The sequence below is a fragment of the Stegodyphus dumicola genome, chromosome 9, assembly GCF_044657685.1.
Source record: "Stegodyphus dumicola isolate Sdum_Otavi_A_Nest chromosome 9, ASM4465768v1".
Taxonomy (NCBI): Eukaryota; Metazoa; Arthropoda; class Arachnida; order Araneae; family Eresidae; genus Stegodyphus; species Stegodyphus dumicola.
In genome coordinates, this window is record NC_140776.1 from 39,395,238 (window position 1) to 39,418,406 (window position 23,169).

The window sequence follows — 23,169 nt, forward strand, 5'->3', positions numbered from 1 at the left end:
AGCCAAATCTTAGGTTTTACTAATTTCTTTGAATAGCAGCAATGATAAACAACGACAAAAATAAGTATTTTTTAAATCAAGCAGAAATAAAGAAAACTACTCTGTAAATCCTCCATTCAGTAAAATGATGCAACACACAAAAAAATTTTGAATCATAGAACAGAAAACTGAAGCTACTAGCATTAATTTAAAAAAAAATACTGTCTACTCTTAAATAAAATTACTGAGAACTTTTCGATGTTAAGTATTTAGCTTTTTTTTTTTTTTTTTTTTTTTCATCATTAAGGTTAATGCAATGATTTTTATTTATATCGTGTTGCACTTTTTCCATAAAAATGATTAATTTCCCCCCATTTATATAAAAACATTCTACGCTTAAGAAATAAGAATATTTACAAAATATTTTTACAAAGACGGCTACATTCATCGTATGTGAGAATTAAAAAAAATAATGACGCTTTTAATGACTCCAAAATAAACATTTCAAGATACGAAAAGAATAGGTAATTATTATCCATTGGAGCAAGGCAACACGAAAACTAAATTTTTGTTTTTGTGGTCTTGCTTTAACCATTAAATGGAAGCTTTTTATACCATTTTAAAATAATTTTTCACATTTTATAATGTTGATTAGTATGAATTTCAGTGGGCTTCTAATTTCTAAGGAAGTGGAACATAAATTTGTAAAACAATGTAAAAAATTCAATAAATTTCAACTGAAAACTTGTTCAAAATCGTAAAAAACAACCTTATATTTAGCGTAGGTATAATGAAACACTCAATCGATTTCGAGGGCAGCTAAAGGTCCCTCCTCATCAGGAGAAAGAAATACATAGAAAGAAGAAAATAGGAATCACAGAAACACGTGGTGCTTATCAGCACTGCACGTGGTTATAACTAGATTTTTAATCAGAGTTGCACTGGCCGCCTACTATTACTGAGCCAGGCTGTCTGATCAAGCATAAAGAAATATTAGCGAAGTTAAAATAGGGAGCGAGGGCAAATGCACATTACGCTCAAAATCTGAACTTCAAATAATGGAAAGCAACCACTGAACGGATTTTTATACCCTCTGGTAGTACCAAGTGCGAGGAGGTAACGCCATCTATCGACAAAAATAATTGAATTAAGACAGTAGAATTTTAAAGGCATTAGAAAGGACTGGATTGGACTTCAAATCATTAACTAAACTTTTTAAATCTTTGTGAATAGGAAAAGCCTCAAGAAAATCCAATTCGCCTATGGAAGAAGCCTTTTGGATGATTTTTGCAGACCCAAAATCAAAATTATGGTTAAAAGTCCAGCTATGATACGCTATTGAAGACTTCTTAATTTCCCCTTTTTTGACATAAGATTCATGTTCCTTGATACGAAACTTCAACGCTCTTTTTGTTTGGCCAATATATCTTAAACCACACTGACATGATATACTATAAATTCCCCAAGAATTCAAGACAGAAACGCAATCTTTTAGAATCGAAGGGTGAATTTTATTAATAGGGAAGAAACCGACTTGAAAATTGAATTTCTGGAGAATCCGTGCAATTTTATAGCTAACAGAAGGATAAAATGGAAGCACGACAAGGTCATTGATATTATTTCTAACAGTGGAATGTCTTCTTTGATGGGAATCTGAAAATTTTTTGACGGCTTTATCAATAATCACGGGAGAAAATCCACGGTCAACCGCAACTGCTCTCAAATAATTAAGTTCATTGGTAAGCAAAGATTCAGAGGAACAAACTTTTAGCGCGCGGAAAACATAATAGTAAAAAGAAGCCATTTTTTGCTTAACAGGGTGGCATGACTTGGCATGGGGTGGTAAACAAACTGCAAAGGGTTTACGGTACACAGTGGTGCTAAAATCAGTTTCATTGCGGATTATAAGAATATCGAGGAAGGGGAGGGAATTGTTGGATTCAATTTCAAGAGTGAATTGGATGGCTGGATCAATTAAATTCATAATAGATAGAATCTCGGATAAATCCTCTTTATAACCGTCAAACAGTGCGAAAGTGTCGTCAACATACCGAATCCAAAGACGAAAAGATAATTTATCAAATAATTTCATCTCAAAATAGTGCATATAAATGTCAGCAAGTACCGGACTGAGAAGATTACCCATAGCCAATCCTTCAACTTGACGAAAATATGCATTTTGGAAAACAAAGTGGGTTTGACTTAGAGAAACTTTAGTAAGCGAAACCAACTCATTAATTTCAGTATGTGTGAATTGAAATTCCCGAAGCCTAGTTTCAAGACAATTTAGTGCTCCTTCGACCGGAACATTAGTAAACAATGATTTGACATCAAATGAAACCATAATGGAACGAAGTGGGGAAATATTTTTAAGTTTATCAATGACTTCAACAGAATTTTTTACAGTGTGAATATTGTTATCAAGTAGAGGAGAAAATCTGGAAACTAAATATTTGGCCAAAGGATATGAAGCAGTGCCTATGTTGGAAACAATTGGTCGAAAAGGAATACCGGTTTTGTGGACTTTTAGAAGAGCATAAAGTCTAGCGCAATTAGTAATAGGCGGAATAAGTGATTTCTTCAACTGAGTTGGCAGAATGTGGGAAGATTTAATAGCACTTTTTACTTTCATGAGGTCCGAAGTTGAAGGATCTTTAGGGATCGAGCAGTATGGGCCTTCATTTATCAATTTAGAGACTCCAGTAATATATGTGTGTTTGTCCATAACAACGATCTGTCCGCCCTTATCAGCTTTAGAGATAATGATATTAGTATCAGAATGAATTTCACGTAAGATCTCATTTTCCTTTTTGATAAGATTAGAACCCAAAGATTTATTATTAAAATTAACGTTATGAGTAATTAGGTGGCGGATTGTATCCTTCTGCGTTTCGGAAATTTTGGAGAATTTAAAGGCTTTCTCTATAGGGGCGATGATTTGAGGAATTGAAGGTTTAGATGTCTTTGAAAAGTTGAAATTATATTTTAATACTTTTAACTGATCCTCCGAAAGATTCCTATTGGAGATATTAACGATGGAGTTAACGTTTACAGTGGGAAGTTTTTGGTGTGTGAGTTTTTGGAATTTAGAAATGAGCACATTTTTATGCCGTTGACAAACGGTTTCGGTTTCGATTTCGGTATCAAGGAAAAACTTGTTATTATGGTATGGCGTTTAAATTTACCTTAATGTTATAATTAACGTGTAAATTTACCTTAATTTTTTTTTTATTTATTTACCATAATTTTTAATGAAAAAATTTACTACAATTTTTTAATTTTACCATATTTGTTTTAAATAAAACATTTTTAAGTGTAAAAATAATGTATATATTTTGCTTCTTTTATTGATTAAATATAATATCTGCTGTTAACAGTGAATAAAAAATTGAACCTTTATTACTGAGAAACATTAATTCAGTTTAAAAAGAATTACAATATTAAAAGCTTCGACCATTTGTTTCAACATTTGCTTTTTTGATTTTTAATACGGTTTATTTTGATTAAGGCTAAGTAGGAATCTGCCTAGGGGAAGGGATGCCTTTTCTTGGGGTGTTTATCAAGGAAAGCTGGCTCCTATCCACGTTACATATGGGGAGAAACCTCCATTTATTCTTTGAATGTAAAAGGATATTACAAAAAAGCATTCAAAAATTACATTACCATTTAAACACAAGTGTATTACATGAATAAAAATTCTTAAACCATCTTCATTAAAAATTGTAAAATACAGAAAAAATTAGCAGGACACCAAATACAGTTAAAACAGTTAAAAAGGCAATTTTTATATTTAAAATTAGAGTTTTTACGCAAAAACAAAGAATTCGGCCAGCGGGGAAGAAGACAGATTTTTCGGTGCGCAAAACTAAAGTTTACTTTTGGTCCCACTCAGCAAATGTAGGTGCAGAAACTGACTTAAATCACTATTCTGAGTTTCAGATGTAAAGAAATAAATCTCGCCAATAAACTTTTAAACTTTGATAATTCTACAGCTGCTGCATTCAGATTAACTAAAGGCATAGAAACATTAACCGAAAATTAAGATCCACATAATTCAATCACTTTTAAATCAAAAATGCACAATTTCCAAACATATATGTATAAAAAAACTTAAGTCACGGACCCAGGTAACAGAGTGGGAATATATATGCATTTATATATGATTGGTGCAGGCGATTGCAGCGAAAAAGGGAGGTGAACGTCGAAGTTTTGTATATGGGACTACTATGTTATAGTAGTCAGTCCCATATACAAAACTTCGACGTTCTACGGCTACTCATTCTTGAGTTATGCGAGATACAACTTACAGATGTCAAGCAAAAATCTCTTCTGAATCCATTTTAAATCTATTTTACAATCCTTTTTTGGCAAAAACAGTTCTTTAGTCTGTCTGTATGTACAAATTTCACGCAAAAACATAGTTCAAATGTTTTAGAGAGCGGTTGAAATGGATGATTTCGTTAAAATATGATACCCGAAATTTTTCGCTATTGCAATACTTCCTTGCAAGGAAGTAAAAACGAACAATGCTGCTCTTGCATAGATAAAGGTTTAACTTCGCTTATGTAAGCTAAAAGAAAGTATTTATTAATGTAGGATCGGTACTTACTGTCTAGGGGCTTGAAGTAACTAATCCGACTTATGAAACTCGATTGTTTAATGGAAACATGAAAAGCTGCTACAAACTACAAAGTGATTACATGTATAGAAGGAAATAGATTATTTACAGATGAAGAGAAGTAACCGTCTTTTACATACAAATTTGAATTCTTCATCGGAAAGAGAAAGATTTAATCATCCGATTATTGTAGACAATGCCATGCTAAATTAATGTGACCTTTTTTCACCTAGAACTACTCCAATAATTGTAAATATGCATGAACACAAAAATTAAAATACTAATAATGTAAAAAATTAAAACACATAAAATAAAAAAATATACAAATTACAAAATAAAAGAGGAATTTTACAGTGAAACTTGTAAACGTACAATCTTAATTCGACAGAGGAAAACACCTAAGGAATGAATATTGTATTCTTAATGCCAGATTAAGAATGATGAAGTTACTATTTTTTCCCTCGGAGAGAAATGGTACCTAATTATCAGTGATTTTGTTTAATGGTTTTCCTTTGAATACTGTTAGTAATCCCGAGAGAGGAGAAAACTTAAAGTTTAAGGAGTTAAACCGATAAATTAGTTCTTTCCTTCCTTCCGTAAGCATTGGACAGTAGAACAACAAATGAGGAATAAAAGGAAAAAATTATTTAGTCAGAAAAGCAGAAGAAAATTTTTCTGTTTATGCAGAAACCTTTTCCATTGCCTCTCTTGAGAATCCTTCCACTTGAGAACTGTTTCATTCCAACTTTATTTCTTGAAGAATGACTTAGGCAGTGTCACTAGGGCTGTTAACTTGAAGGCTTGTAGCTCATTTTGCTCACCAATCATCTCTTTTATTTCCTAGATTGCCATTCTGGCCACATGAGAGCAGATGACATCAACACCTTTATTATTAAGATGTTTAAGAACGGCATGAAAAGTGACAATTAATTTATTACAGTAGAAGATATTCATAAGAAAATATAAGGATGAAGAAGTTTCCACCTAATGAACAATGATTAGGTATCCACTTAATTGATTCACTAATACACAATAATTCGGTATCCACTTAATTGATTCACTAATACACAATAATTCGGTTTTTCGAAAATACTGCATTCATTGGGAATTCTAAGCAGTTTATGTTCCAGATTAGAACCATGATGAAAATCGATATCAGCTAGTCCAACTCGATTATTAATTTTGTTGCCATCTGTATTACACACAATTGGGAAATTATCTTCAACGGAATTGTCGCAAATTATAGTTTGAAATATCATTAAGAAATTCAGATAAAATGACTTTTAATAAGTAAAGTAATTTAAATCTATATTCATAGATGAGTAATTTAATTTAGGAGTAACTTTACTCTATATTCATAGAATGCCAGAAATAATTGGAATACCTTTTTTCTTATCAATTGTCAACAACGCCTATTACTCTTGGATATGCCGCCCAACTGGTATAGTGTTTAGCGTCGCTGGCTGCCGTGCCGAAGGGCCTGGGCTCAAATCCCGGAGAAAGCATATATGTTTGTAAATGTCGGTGGCATCGCAGCATTCTAAATATGCGGCCAACCGAAAGTCTTCTCGTGTGGCTTGGTGGAAGGGGAGTGGGGTGGCAGACCCTCGGACCCGTCCCCCGAGAGTGCTCTCCATCAAAATTGGGGGCGGAACTGAATTAAATGACGCTTTCACTTGAAAGGTGCTCAAAGCTGTTGCCAATGGCAGGCGTAATCTAGCGCTCCTTGCCACGAGGAATTTCGTGGTCTTGGGCTACATCAGACAAGTGAACATAAACAACAACTCTCAGATATGATCTTGTTGAATGTGAAAATAATATAGCTGTCTGAGACAAACAGAAAACCGCAGCTGCATCAAGTTATGCAATAAATAAATTCAGCAATCACAGAACTTATGAAAACCGATTTCAGTCACAGTTAATCTACGTACACAATTTTGTAATAAAAAAAGTTTATTTTTATTCCAAAAAATGTAATTATAACTGTTTTTTTTTTTTTTTTTTTTTTTTTTTTTTTATTGGCATTCCTTGTCATCAAAGAAAACTTGTTCTACTAATAAAAGAGAATAAGTGAACTTTTAGGATGATGTACGTAGGCATAAGAATATTTTGCTTTTAACTTCATAACTCTGGAAATCTATCCCGTTTGCCTTTACAATTTCTTACTGTCTTAAACTATGTGAATGTGGCTGATATGCAAGTTTAAGCAAAATTGATTGTGATGCTGTTATCGATAATAGTAACCAATAAAATGTTCCATAGGCAAAGCCTTGTTGATCAACTAGCGTTTCTTAGACAGATTTCGCTTCTCTAAGTGGAACATAAAATTCTCGTAAAGGAAATATATGCAGTTTTCCAAACAAGAAGAAAAAGGATAAACTCCCAATATATTCCTTTCCAAGATGCTTAAGTCCAGAATTCTTGGTCATAAAAATACCTGAATTCTTAGGAACGATAAAATTCCTGGAGTTATGCATTAAAACGTGATTAATACAATATCGCATGAATGAATAAATTAAAATGAATGTATCTCCATGATCTTAATTCTTTTGTAATAAAAAAAATCCCAACAAAAGTCCTTTTAGGTTCACTTAAATGTGTTGTATGATGTCAAATACAATGCGTGTCTCTGTAGGATGTAGAGGAACGATTAAGACCTTGTTTAACATTCTTTGCTGAACTAAATTTTGTATCTAAAATTCGTATGCTTTTTACAGTCAATTCATCGGGACTTTTATTAATGCATTCTCCAGTTACTTATTTTTTATGACAGTCTGAGATCGTTTTCTTGTTAGAAATTAATTTAGCTACAATTAGCAAGAGTGAGTGAAAGTCTAAATAAAAGCAATTTAATGTTAAATATTTTATGAATATCGGTAATGTTTCTTTCAGACTAAAGTGATCACATTTGGGATTTTCAGATCTTTTCTGAAGCCAGTGTGGTATAAGATAATTTCAGGAATTTTAAAAAGCGGGGGAAGGGCAACGGCTTTGTTTGAAACATAATTTTATAATTTTATGTAGTAAAATACATGTAGTTTTCATTCCTTTCTTCTTTTTCTTTCTTTTTAGGGCCAAAGGGCTATTAGACTCAAAATTATATTAGTTTCAAAACGCCATTTTGCGAAGTTTTATTTTCTGCGTTGGTTCACTTTTCAAACTTTTGCCACCAAATATTATATTATATTTAAAGAAAATAAATAGTGAAGAAACTACATGATTGCATGAATGTCTCGCATTGTGAAAAAACAACGGTACCTAGAGCCATCAAATTTTGAATTGCGTAGTCCTCCAACCGAACAGGGGCACCTAGAAGCCCGAATTTTGAATTTTAGTATTTATTTCAAATTTTGTAAAACTTTAACAAACTTTTGATTAACAAAACGATTTCAAAGCGAGCAATGGCAACATTGTACGAAAAAAAAAAAGTTATCTCCAGCGCGCGATATTGTAAATTGGAAATTCTAAAGATATGCTGCTTAGCTATTTTTTAATACTTTATGATATTGTTGTCGAAAAAATTTTATCTGGTTGCCATCAAATATCGCCCTGTATTATATTTAAAGAATTTAATAATGAAAGAATCTACATAAATATATGTATGTTTCTCGCGTTGTGAAAATTTTGAATAACGTATTCTTCCACCTGAACACGTGCACCTAGAAGCCCAAATTTTAAATTTCCAATTTGTTTTATTATTTTTAACTTTAATGAATTTTTGATTAGAAAACTCCACAATTTGAAAACCAGCAGTGGCTAACTGTTTGAAATGAAACATTTTTATCCCAAGCGCTCGAAGTTGCCATTCGGAAAAATATAAGATATAAATCTTTCAGTTTTAATTAACAAACTCGGCTTTATGAAACCAAGATGTTGCGGCGGACAGGAATAAAATACTTTTATCTTCCACTCTCCAGCGTGTTGCCATTCAGTAAGGCGTAAGCTACTTTGAAATTTAAATGGAAGGTTATTAAGTAATAAACTAAGCTATTTAAAAACAATAAACACAGTTTTTAATGTGATTGATTTGAATAAACATGTATTAAAATAAGATGTCTAATTAGAAATATTCGGTATTTCGTGAAATTACACAAGCTGGACTCACTAAAATCATTATATACTTTTCCTTTTATATGATAACTATTTTAGGCATCTGGCCGGGCGAGCGGCTAGTTTTTAAAGAAATAATATAGCGAATATGAAAATATGTATGGCAACTAACACCCTGTCGAGAATTCTAAAGATATGCCGATTTTAACTATTTTATGATTTTGCTGTTGAATACAATTTTAAATGGCGTAAGTACGAAGACCGAGATATCTCTGCATATAATAAAAGAAAGAGTCTGTCTGTGTGTGTTTTGTGTGTCTTTCGTTTATGCTGCGCATAAGCTAATAGACCCAGGACTGCGAAATTTGTTACACAAATGCATCTAGACAAGAGCCAGTGCACTTCGAAGCGACGTTTTTCAAAATTTGAATCAGATTTTTTATTTTATCTTTTTTGATGAAATTGCATCATTTTGAATAGTTTCATTTTTTTAGAAATGTGTGGCTTTGGTAACAGTTTTTCATTTTTGTATACTGGACTGCTGACCGTTGAAAATATGAGATGAAATGCTGCTTATTATCTTTTGATTTTTGGACACAACACGCCCATCGTAATTTTCTTATTCTGACGGGCATGTGTCTCGCGAGGTACAGCAGAAAGAATTTCCTTTTTTTCTCTCTCTTTATTAGCTAATGGCGAAGAGGTTTGTATATTGTGAATTATGTCATCCACAAACCACAATTTTGATTGGTTATTGCTTTCTGATGATAGTTTCATTCTCTTAGAAATGTGGTTTTGGCAACAGTTTTTCATTCGTTGCTTTGGATACTGGATTGATGACTGTTTTTTTTTTCTTGAAATTATGAGATTTATTGCTTATTTCATTGTAATTTTTTATATTATGTTTTAATTATATATAGTTTAAATTATATAAAATGTTTTCTATGATTTTTTTTAGGAAACAAAGTTTTTAACTTCCTTTATACCATTTGAATTCTTAACATTTTGCAACGGGAAGTTGGTTAATTTATTTATTAGGACAATTAATATTTGTATTTTGGGATATTGCTTATTTCATTGTAATTGTTTCAATGTGTTATACATTTTTTTTTTTTTTTTTTTTGATAAAGTTGTTGTGCAGAATAAAATTCTGTGCAGGTTTTAAATTTAATGTTTGGTGTTCGCTTTAGGCATTTTTACGGTAAATTTGAAAGCCAGATGAAGGATGGCCGCGTAGCGGATAGTTTAAAAATAAAGCAGAACGTAAAAATTAATAATATAAAAACAAAAAAAATTGTTGACTATCATACCAAGTAAACTGAATATTGATATGATAAACTTGTGCGATCTGACTTTCTTCGCTATCATGAAGTTAACTAATCTTACTAGGAGACCTGGCGATTTCTCGCAGGTGATATAATACCAGGGGAAAAGAGTAAAACGAATCCTTTATTATTCGTCAAAGTCGTAACACAAATGAACGTAATTCGTGCTTACAGTAACACCGACATCTTGCGGTGGAACGTAAGAATAGTTTAACAATAAATTCAAAGGCAAATAATAGAGCTGGTCTAACAATTTAGTTTAAGGCTAAGGAGGCTGACTCAAGAACCTAACCGGCGATACAGTTATTAAATGTCCGAAAAAGCGTATCAACAAGGACAAACTAGTAACCTTGCGAAATCACACTTTGAAGAAACTACTCGTTTCATTTGATTTTATACTCTCTTCACTTGACTTTAAATTTGCATCCTGGAGATGAAATGCGAGGGGAAAACACGAGGTTCAGGAAAGGTACCAAACTTAAAATAATTTGCTATGCAAATTAAGGGAAACCCTACAAACTGAAAAGACTGAGAATATAAAAATATACGCCAACATTGCGCCGGGAATTCTAAACATGCGCTGCTATGCAACTTTTAAACATTTCGGCTTTTGTTTTTGGATTACATGTGATGTAAGTGCGGAAAAATGATGCTTAATAATAAAGCTAAAACGAGAAAATTAAAAAAAAAAAAAGTTTTTAAATAAAAAAAATCTGAAAATTTAGATTACGCCTGAAGGGGCGTTTTTTTAATGCTTTGTGTGTTACTTTTATTTATGAAATATCGTATTCTTTGCATTTAAACCATAAAATTCAATTCAACAGCATTATCGCAAAATAATATTTCAAACAAGTATATCTTGGTAGAGACATTAGGTACTTGGCAAGCAGGAAAGACGAAAAATTAATAACCGCCTTCTCCGGGAATCGAACCGCAGACCTCGAGGAATACCGGCCCAGTGTGCAAAACCACTACACCACGAAAGCACGCTAGGAAAGTGTGCGGAATACCTTATATTTTTAGAGTTTTCGATACACAGTCTCGCGAGCTAGAGATTAAAATTTTTCTTTTTCCGTGCACTATTGCCATTTCTCGCTTTGAAATCGTTGAATTTGTTAATCAAAATTCTTTAATGTCTGACAAAATATAAAATCAATGATAAAACAAATTCCAAATTCCAAATTAGAGCTTCCAGATGCACATATTCGGTGAAGGATTACGCTATTCAAAATTTGATAGCTTTAGGTACCGTTGTTTTATCACATTGCGAGAAAAACACATACATTTATGTAGATTCTTCATTATTTGATTTCTTTAAATATAATACAGGGCTGGAATATTTGGGCGCAATAGTCTGAAAAGTGAATCAACGCAGAAAGGGAATCACCGCAAATTGCCAACTAAAAGTTGGGCTAGCAGGAGTGAGTGCAAGAGCAGACTACGGGCTTAGCGAGAGCGTAAAAAACCTTAACAAGCCTTTTTGGGTGACCATTAAAATCTCTAATCTCTCAGATTTTATTTCTTTTTTTCCTTTCTTTTCTTTTAAATATTTCGCATATTAGTGATATCCTTTGCTTCTAAATGATTTTCGATTATCTGTGAAGGTGGTTGTCTTCGAGGATATGACAGTCAGTGATATATGTGTGTTCTGACTTATCTCACTGCAAAGAGTGCAAGATTGCGCCTGTCGTTGGCAAGAACCTTGAGCACTATAAAGGTGACAATACGTTTTTACTCAGTTCCGCTCCCAGTTTTGACGGAGAGCACCCCAAGGGTCTTCCCCTACCATCAAGCTCTCGAGAGAACTTCCGTCTCGCCGCATATTTAGAGTGCCCCCCATGCCGCACAGACACTATACATTTACAAACATCCATGTTTTTTCCGGGATTCGAGCCCTTGCTCTTCGTATCGCAGTCAGCGTTACTAACCACTAGCTCGGTTGGGCACTGGTAACCACTATCAGTGATATTCAGTATACAGGCGAAAATGTCGCCGAAAAAACTATTCAAGGTGAAAACGGCGTACAAACATTTTAAGCTTATATAGTTAATTATTAAAGATTATTATTTAATTAATCACTTTTATGAAGTTGCACTGGTAGTTTTTCATAAAAAGTATAGTCTTAAAAGATAAGATTGACATTGGTTTTCTTCGCGACGTTTTCGTTCGCGATTTTTTGGGGCGGGCACTATTCATTACACCAGTGTTGATTTATATTTCAGTTTAAGAGATAAACCAATTTAGATAGCCTCAAGTTTTAGAAAGAGTTTTAGTGCAAAATAATTTTGTTTAAAGGAACTGAATATAGGAATCTTGATGGAAACAAAACATACCATTAAATCGAAATAGGCATTTATGGTAGAAAAATTACTCTAACTGCATTTTATCCCCAATGCTTAAAAAACAGGCAAAGCATGACATTTTGCTTGAACAACCGGGTTCTGTTAATAAAAACTTGATAACTGTCATCTTCTCCTATAAATTCATTCATCAACTATCATAGCTATACGTTTATTATCTAAAAAATAAAATCCTCTCCTCGTAATATAAAAAGTATTAATTTATTACAATTTTAAATTATTTAATAATTAAAAATATTGATTTAATACAATCTCAAATTATTTAATAATTAAAAATATTTATTTAATACAATCTTAAATTATTTAATAATTAAAATTATTCACTTAATACAATCTTGTTATTAAATTAATGCAATCGGCATTTTCCTATTTAGATTTAATATTGGAATTAATTTTAGATATAAGAATAAAGTTCGGAGTTCAAAGTTTCTATCATCACATCAAGTCCTAAAAAATAACACTTTTCTAGAAATATTAGTTTCTATCTTTGCGAGATCTTTCCTTTCGAGAAATATTTACTTTTCCATGATAGGGATGAAGCCTTTTTGAGTCGACAAACACTTAAATTTTTCATTTCGGAACCTCACTAAAGCACTTCAGAAACACTTCTGGGTACCATTTTTCATTTGAAGTGTGTGATATACTTACAATATTTTATTTAATTTCTTGGCAAACGCAAAAGTTTTCTGGAATGTTAAAGTATAACTTTCCTATGAGGTTATTAAAAATTAAAAGAAGCGAAAACGTAGTTTTTAGGAACTAGTTTATAAGTTTCTTACTTCAAATCCATAGGTCATCAAATGTTTATGCACGGCGTATCATTGGACATTAAGCACATTTTTATTAATTATTGAGAAGTAATACGCAGTATTTCTGAAAAGTTTATTCGGAATTCGAAATCTAATCTGAAAAATTTCGGAATTAAAGGAAATAAATTACAGTGCTTTGCAATTTATTGGTACCTCTTTCCCCTTCATTTTTCGCATCTCTTCAAAAAATCTCTGGAAGTTACTCAAATATTTGCTCAAAGATGAGTTTCACTTTCCTGCTGTGAAATGTTTTTTTCCCCCCTCCCAGTAGCGGGCACTTGCCTATGACGGCATTGGCCACTAGTAAGGTGGTGGCCATTTTATTGCGGAAGCACCTAATAGGCGATCACCATTACCTTCTCTGAAGGGACAGACAATTTTACATCCCTGCCTTTTCCGGCTGTGAGTGATGATTATCAACTACCAGTGCCTTCAAACTGCCAAAGCGTAATACCAGTACTCTACACTCTGAAGCTCAGATATATGAACTACGAACTTTGAACTTTACATTATTATCTGATGCTCATAACGCAAAGTGCTCTCCATACTGCTGCGCACAATTCTCTGCACATTGAACTCTATGCACAATGAACTCTGTGAAATCTGTGCACAATCACACAACGATACCACCAACACAAAAATAATATAGCATTATAACTCACATCGCACCCATCTTCCCAGATGCTAATGTATTCCTCCATGCACACCGACAAATGTCAAACTGCAACGCCTAATTAATTGTAACATGTTATCTGCATCTTGATTCCTGTATACCAATATATCTGTACCTCGATTACCTGTACCCCCAATTTATCTGTATGTTTGTTCTTCTTATCTAAATAACTTGTTACTTTAATGTAATTTATTATGTCAACAGTGTAATGTAATGACCTGATATGTAATCTTTTGTCTTTATACTCAATAAGTGCCAGAAAAGGTTAGTGCAGTGGGGCAATACCATTTTTATCTATGACGATGTTGTGGTGCCCCCTACCCTTTTTCCTGTCCTGTCCTGCCTTCTCCGGGATTCAAACTCGTGTCCTTTGGTATCGCAGTCAGGCTGCTCTAACCAATATAGCGACTGGGCGGCGAACTGTTTCTAAATAAGCATATTCTTAGTTTGCATAAGAGAAAAGTGGAGCACTCAGGGAGCTGTAGATTAAACACTAGTGATCGATTTGTCGAATATATACTGTACAGCTGAGCGTGTAGGAACTTTTGAAGAGGTATGTCGCATAGAAACAAATCGCAAGGCTGTAGCATGCAGGGGCAAAATTTGAATCTTCATTGCAGACAGATGACGTTGTTCGACCGCGAAACTGCTTATGTGTTCTTTCAAGTCACCATCATTTGTAAACAGCTCTACTGGAAGATCCTCAGATTTACCATTCTTTGATAATAGTCTGTTACTTTAGAATAGTCACTTAAAAGCAATCCCAGCGCCTTTAAACCGTGGTAACGACTGCTGCAGAAGATAGGTCAAACCCTCTAATTTGCTAAAATCCCCTAACATCGTGCCCTAACATCCTTTGCTAATCGTGTAATGACGACGAGCACATTACGGTCATAAATAAGGATGGAGAGTTAAAGCTTTTAAATGCCCATTTTAAAGTAACATACTACATTGAACTCCCCCCCCCCCAACACTCCTCTTTGAAAGTGATGAGGACCTCATAGCACGCATTCCCGTAGCTGCTTCGAAAATCCAAAACACGCCCGGAATTTCGCAGAATATACGTGTTGTCTTCGCATATGATGTAAAACACATATTATAGTTTGCATGATCGCAAATTTGAGTACCTTCTGTGACCTCAATAGGTTTCGCAAATATCTTAAAGAGACGAAGAATTTGACTGAATGTTTGGATTTCTTTAGAAAATACTCTAGGAATGTGTTCACCAATTAGTGAGATAACACTCATGTACTGCAGAATGTATTCCAGCTCTGAACTCCAGCGAGCTGGATGTGTTAACCACTTGCACTACAAAAGCACGTAAGGGGGATGAGATAATTTCGTACATATTTACTTCTTCGGTTTGTTTTATGTGATTATGGCAAAGCCTCAATGGCTATCTGCCTAAGGGAAAGGATGCCTTCTTGGAAGACTTTCTAAGCGAAATTGGCTCGTATACACATTACACATGGGGAAACCCACGAAAACGCCCATGCAGCCAACCCGTTTGCGGAATTCGAACCTCGGACAGAACTACCAGTGTTCAGCGATTTTACCGCCCGGCCGCTGGTGTACCCATATTTACTTCCTAGCAGTAGCATTATACAAACTTTAAATGTTAGATGAAATGAAATCTTTTTGAATAATGAAACAAGTTTATGTATATTATGAAGTTTTAAAATTTAGTAAGAATCGTCAGGGGATAAGAGTTTAAAACATTAAACAAGAACAATTAAGGAGTTCTGAACACACGTTCTTCTTTCTTGACTATTTGAGTAACAAAAACTAAAAGCAGTTAAAATAAATATATACACAAAATTTTTTACAAAATGTATTACTCCTCATTTTCAAAGAAGCAAGATATTCTTGAATTAATAGTTTATACCCTTTTCAGAACTGTACAACTTTTTACAGTAAAAAAACTTATTGTGTAAAACTATTGTATGTACAGTCTACACAAGGAAAGGGGAGAGGGGACAATTCTGTATCTCCCGTTCTATTAGGCCGATTGGCGAAATTTAAATTGCATTTTTCATGTCTTGAAAGCATGACTTGAGATATATATTAGCATTGCTCTAACATAGGTATTTTGAGGTAAATTCTGGCCTTTTTCTGAAATGACATACCGATTTTTTTCCGTATTTCGATTCTACGACTCAAATTATGCCAAAGTGCCAAGTTTCGTAAAAATCACATGAGCAGGTTTTAAAAAATAAGCTCCAAAAATTTTAGCTCTTTAATGTTAACTGAAATTGTTATATATTTATTAATATCCCTTTTTTAATTAAACTTGATATCACTATTCGAAATTTATGCTCAATCTAAATAAAATCAGTATTCATAAAAATTTTAAGTTTTATAATTTTTAAAAAAAGTTTTTGACTATGAACTGTAAAATATTTACCATCTTCTTAAAGTAGATGTATTTTTAAGCATATTTGCAAAAAATTAGAGCTTTTTGTTCAAACTTTCATTCAAACGTTTTATTCAAACATTTAAGATATACGTGAATTTACGTGTGGTCGCGTTTTGAAATTGGCATCTTTGTTTTAAGCAAAAATAGCTCCAAACGTGGTTTACGGATCTAAAAATAATAATTAAGGTTAAAAAATGTAATATGAAGAAAATTAATTGAAAGAATGAATAATTCACCTTTTTTCCCCGCTCGTGCACAATAAAAGGGAAAGTCGATTACCATAAATTAAGAATTTCGCCAAGCGAATTATTCACGCAAACGGAAAAAAGTTGACCAAGCTAAATTTTTGAATTTCTCGTGAAGTGTCTCACCAAATTTGACAAAATTTAATATTTAGGCATATTCTGAATCTTAGAATCGCAAGATGAAGTCAAAAAGGTGCACCAATTCATAAAAAATTCTTTGTGTTAAAATACCTACGTTAAAACAATGAATACACTACATTAGAATATAAATCGAATATATGTACTAATTCGAGCTTTCGAGACATGAAAAACGCAAGTTAAATTTTGTCAGTCAGCCCAGTAGAACCAGAGATATAGAACTGTCCTATTCTTTTTCGCGCAGAATGTACTATAGTGTACGTACTACATACATACTATCGTGTTTACTAGATCATGAATTAGCTCTAAATCAGTTAAAGATCTTTTTATAACTATGAAGGCAGTTCCAAAAAAATCCTGTATATTTTTCATTGTTAGCAAAAGATAAATGTGAAATGTTTAACATAAAACTGCTTTCCAAAAATGGAAATATAAGATGTATGCCATATGTCCATCTATATATTTAATCTTCTGAACACACATTGAAGAACAACGATTTAACTCTGCTGGAAAAGTCCACTGAAGGAGCGTTTCTGAATGTTGCCTACTGATAACATTAACAATAGACTACTAGTAATACACTGAGGTATTAAGAATCGATTTAGTGGCGCTGGATTGACGTCGATGCCAGAAACAAGAATACAGCTCTTGCCGTCGATGCTGTTTATAACAACAGTGTTATCGTAAAGAACGCTATAATGTTCGATTTATTTTGGGAAAGGCCTCCATAATGGACGTATTATGTATTATCCTATGTGTTATAAAAATAGAAGCGTTTTTCTCATCCTTTATGGAAAAGTAGAAATTCAATCAAATATTTCGTTTTATTGCTTTAAGTATTATTTATCTTGAGAGCTATTCCAAAACAATAACTTTTAGCTTTTGCCCATTTGTTCTACAAATTTATTTCAAAATAGCCTTTGAATGATCACAAATCAGAAATAATGATTTCGATAACATTTTAAAGGCTAATAAAACATTTCTTGCTTTCTATATACACTTAAAGCAATAACATAATTTTATGTCATTTACATGCGTTTCTTGAATGTAAACGGATGAGTTTCTGCGAAATATTCGTAATTCTATTTCGTGTTTTAATGAATATTAAAATGATTTTGATCTTAAAAGAAAATCATAAAGTTATTTATGAAAATAATTTTAAAAGTTTTGGCAACAATGAATATTCTGAGTTCAAGTTAATACCAAGGAGATTAGAATAGATGGAGTAAGCCTGACGTCACAAAAGTGAAGCTAAGGAAATGCCAACAAATTGACGTCCAGACTTATGATGGCTGTCATACAGTGTACGGATAAACTGCGAAACATACTGTTAAATAAAATTACACCGAATTTGAAAGCAAATTAGAGCGAGAGGCTTATAAACGTTCAGTAAAGAATAGCTAGCATGTAGGCAACGCCGATTAGATTGTGAAAAAAATCAACCAGAAGTCCGCCTGACAGCGGCCATTATAAGTCGTGATGTTTCATTGCACGGAACAGGCTTACTCCATTTATTCTAATCTCTTTGATTAAGATTATACGTCGAATGTCTTTGCTATACACTCTTAGACAAAAAAAAAATGGACTGGCTTGTATTGTGCTGCCATCTAGAATAATATTATACATACAATATACATACAAGAATACCATAAATAAAAAAATGTTCAAAGTAAACTATACTAACCTATAAATCCCATTTTATACAATTTTTCTGTGTGTACAGAGAGAATTTTTAGGTATGCCCAGACTGGGTACACCGTGCCGCAATTCGTGCTTAAATAAACCTAGTTATGAGGATTGCAAATGTGTGAGTTCATTGCTTCGAAATACATATTTTGCTGAATAACCAGTTTTACAAGTAAGGAATATATTTCAGAAAAGGTATCTTTACATAGCATAATTGCGAATTATGAGTAAAATTATTAAAAAGTAAAGTCTATTTTTTATTGTTAGTCTGTTTTTTGTTTGATTTTGATAGGTATGTTCATTTCATTCTACAAGCTAGTGTAATATTAGAATAATATTCTAGCAAAATGCAGACATGATTGATTTTATATTCTCTAAGACTGCCGAGGTTTTAGTTTATTTATGTATAATGCGCAGTTCATAAAGATTTTATGACACAGAATCTTAATTTTTCATAATCTACAGCGCTCCTATGAGGTGCCCACTCTTGAAGGGGTATGCGATTGAAACCTGCAGGCATCACCCCATGGAACCATTTGGTAGACCCCACCCGATGACTGCAAGGGAATGGGAATCCTTTCGAGAAGCTGCCTGTTTCTGGAAAGAGAAATATGACAGGTAAGGCTCAGTTTATTAACTTCCAGTTAAAATAAAGCTTAAATACCCCTCTCTTCCCCCAGAAAAATTACCAATCTGTAAAAAATATTCTTATTTCTTGGAAATAAAAATTATAACATGCATTTATCAAAAGAAGACTACCGCGGATAGGATATCCAGTAGTACGTCTCTATATTTATTAGTGACTTCAGTTTTTCACATTCAGAAAAGATTATTTTCCATTAAAATTTAACTGCTACTTTAAAGTTTAAAAAATCTTAGTTAAAACAGCAAAAGAAAATTTGAAAGTTTTCAGATTTTTAAATTACGTCCAAAGAAGCGTTTTTCTAACATTTTGTGTGCTACTTTTATTTATTAAATATCATGTTCTTTGCCTTAAACCATAAAATTCAGTTCAAGAGCAATATCGCAAAATAATTTTAAATTAAGCATATCTGTAGAATTTCCGATACGCAGTCTCCGGCGCTGGAGACAAAAATAATAATATTTCTGTACAACGTTGCCATTGCTCGCTTTGAAAACCTTGAGTTTGTTAATTAAAAATTCGTTAAAGTTTTACAAAATATGAAATCGATAATAAAACAAATTCTAAATTTTGAATTTGGGCTTCCAGATCACCATATTCGCAACAGGATTACGTCATTCAAAATTGGATGACTCTAGGTACCGTTGTTTCATCACAGTGCGAGAAACATACATACATTTATGGGGATTCTTCATTATTTAATTTCTTTCAGTATAATACAGGGCAATAATATTTGGTGGCAACAGTTTGAAAAATGAAACGGACAATCAGATTGATTCGACTCAAAATCGCAAAACGAAAACTATAGTCCCTCACGAACAAAACCCCTTTGGACTAATTATAAAAATTAATTTGAATCAGAACTTAAGAACGCTAAATCTTGCCTTACATGGTACAAGGGATGAGTTCTAGACTCTGGATTTAATAATTTAGTATAGTGGAAAGAAAGTGAAAACTTCCTATAACAAAAGAAAGCTTTTCATAAGTTGGCACGAAACTACTTCTGTTATCGAAAAGACGTTTGTATGTTAAATTAAACAACGACGCCACTAAAACAGATCTTCGATAATGGCGTCATTTCAATGAAACCGTGATCTTCTACTTCAAATCTGACTTTTCCCGAGAAAAAGTAAAAAATATAAAAATGCATTTTACAGTAAAAAATACCTCATACTCTCTTTCGATTTAGAACGCAATTACGTAGAAAATTCTAAATACGAGTCAATTTCCATGAAAGTTTTCCATGAAAGCATCCTTTCACTTTAACAAATAACCCTTGTTTCCTTTTCCCATATTGTAAACAAGCCAGCAGATAAGGTATGAAGGAAGTCGTTGCTGAAATATTTTTTCCGTATTCCTAAACTATATGTCAGCATGTGAACTCATCTCTTTTAAAAAATGGGTAGACATTTCTATTATGTTTGCAGTGTAAGACTTTCCATAATATACAAATTTAGATATCAGGCCTTTTTTATTGTCATCCATTCCTAAATCATCAAACTTAGAAACGGGAAACTTTTATTTCGTGCATTTTAAGGTATAAAAACGATATTATCGCTGTATCCTAAAGGATGGGAGTAACAGTGTCATTAGACTAACCAAAAGCTAGCTTTGTTTAGCTAGCTTTTGGCAAAAGCTAGCTATTTCTTATTTTTCTGATCACTTTATGTTTGCTTCTCTAAATCTGCTCTTGATTAAAAACTAAACTACTTAATATTCACCAGGCGGTTAAAAAATTTTCATCTCAAAACATAAAAAAGCGCTACCTCGTTTTAGGAAGTTATAAGAATTTTGGTATCATTCCTTTCTTGCCATCCATTAGCTATAACATTTCCAGAAATTCAACTTTTGGGTCGTTTTCTCTTCTGTCAATAAAACATTCACAGTTCTATACTTAAAGACCCCATTCTGGATATGAACTTTAGGAGTATGTACAGTATTCTTTTCCAGTGGGGGTCAATTTACATTTTTCAAACCAGGAGAGACTTAAAATCTCGTGCAAAAGAACATGAGGCATATTTTAGAAAAAAAGGAAACACATAAATCCACTATTGCTCAACACACTCAATCACATTTTTCATTTTTCTGCAGCCAAAAATCTTCCGTTGGTGAATTAGATTTTCTAGAGGTATTTAGCAAACATAAAAATCTTTGAATTCTAGTTAACGATATCAATTCCAATCAGTCTTTACCGTCAGCTTATAAGGAAATTATTTCATAGTTTTTCATTTTTCATCATAAGATGACCGCAGTAGCTTCACTTTCTTCCTCTTAGTATACGCGGAGCGCAAGCTTCTCTTTCGTCTTTTGCATTTCTTCAGCTGACGAAGAAGGTTCTGTATTTAAACCTTCGAAACTTATCCTGCAAATTCATGAACATTGCGCTAACTTGTCACCTGAATGTCTCTAATAAGACTGCCGTCTGTAAGAGATTTCGAAACAGAAAGTACAAAAATCAGCAAAGATTTCACCAGGATTCAAACTCTGGATCTTCCAGTGCTGGATCGACATACTACCACTTACAACACGAAAGAAAAAGAAAACATCCTTATAAAGCTGTTCTTATTTTTAAGATTATAGATTAGAATGATTGAAATAAATGCTCCTCAAGGCGACCACCACCAGTACTTTTGTACTAGATCTACATCTTATATACGTTTTTAGTAGCCTAGAATGTTGGCCATCGGATCTAATACTTTTTCGTCCACATAATAAGAATAAATCATGCAAGTTAAATATACGAATTTATACCTCATCTCAAGTATAGAGGAAGATCTCATCTCAAAAGCAGAATAAGCTAAGTCTGTTTAAAGTGCACCACAATATTTCTTATATATATAATTAAAGCTTAGCATTCTATCTTTACCAGCAATAGTTAATATAAATTTAGATAACAAAGGTAAGGAATATTACCTTCACTTTTTAACTTCATCAATAAAGGTAAGGTTTGATTTCATTTTATTTAATTATGGCAAAATACACGAGGATTACCTAAGGGAAAGGATGCTTTCGTGGAGGATTTCTAAGGAAAACTGGCTCATATACAAATTACACATGCGGAAAACCACGGAAATGCCCATGTATCCAGCCCGTTTGGAATCGAACCCATGCTGAAATTACGAGTGTTCACGACTCAGCTGTTGGGCTGCCGGTAGACAACCAGTAAAGGATAAAATGAAAAGAAAAAAAAAAAAAAAAAAAAAAAGACTAATAAATTTTATGAAATCTAAATATGTTAAAAATATGCCAGTTGGAAAGATACCTCCAGTCGATGATGGCCAGGTTTTAGATTATTATCGGTTGGACCTGCCTCTAGAAAACATATGGCCTCTAGAAAACATATGCCTCTAGAAAACATATGCCTCTAGAAACATAGAAAATGGGAGCTCTGCTAAACTGAATTTACATAAGAGAAGTTTCAGAAAGGAAAACATTTTAAGATATGTTTGCTCCTGTTTTAGGTTATTTGACCAGTTTTCTAAAGGAATAAATTTTAAAGATCGGATATTAAGAGTTTAGTAGTTGGTTGATTTTAATTAAAATCTGATAAGAGCTCTTTGACGAATCTTGAATGATTGTAAGGAAAACAGGCTGGTATAAACAATATACAAGGAGAAAGCCCCTTCAGATTGATAATGCCAGATATTATTCCTATTGGTTATAACAATATTCAGGTGTACCACTTGATCGCTGATGAGTTCAAAAAGTTATCGATGATGAATATTTAAATATACAAATCAGATCTGAAGCGAAGTTACTTGCTTTAAATTTTCCGAATGTTACTTTAAAAAAAGAGTTATGGAGAGCTTGATAGAGAATATAATTATTGAGCACTCATAGAATTGAAATAAAGTCTGGTATTTTGGCACCAGATTTTTTTCACGGTATTTTGGCAACAATATCGTTTTTCAATGAAAACAAGTTCAATGGTACAAGTCCTAGAAAACAAATGTTTCCTTAACTAGAAACATTAGTTAAAATTGTATTTTATCGCCCTTACTGATCAGCCGTAGTTAAAAGGTAGTATTTGCGATAAACGTTAGTAATAGTTTAGCTTTCCTTTGTTTCTTTTAGTAGTTTAGTTTTAGTTTTACAAATTTAGAAGCATTTGCAATAAATAAGGACAAAGACTGAAATTTTTATATATATATAAGCGGCTAAAGTGTGTGTCGCCGATAGTTTATTGTTGCTACTCGGAAAAATGAGCGCGGAAATTAACTTTTCCGC

At 32.9% G+C, this 23,169-nt stretch overlaps 1 protein-coding gene across 3 annotated transcripts in view; it reads left to right on the plus strand.

Moving 5' to 3' along the window:
• The window catches only part of LOC118183789 (uncharacterized), a 193,401-nt gene that overhangs the window by 138,345 nt on the left and 31,887 nt on the right, over positions 1-23,169 (plus strand). For all 3 annotated transcript variants that reach the window (XM_085823341.1, XM_035353391.2, XM_085823342.1), the window contains one exon: positions 18,765-18,917. In XM_085823341.1, the coding sequence (XP_085679467.1) occupies positions 18,765-18,917 (153 nt within the window). The remainder of the gene's footprint in view (positions 1-18,764; positions 18,918-23,169) is intronic.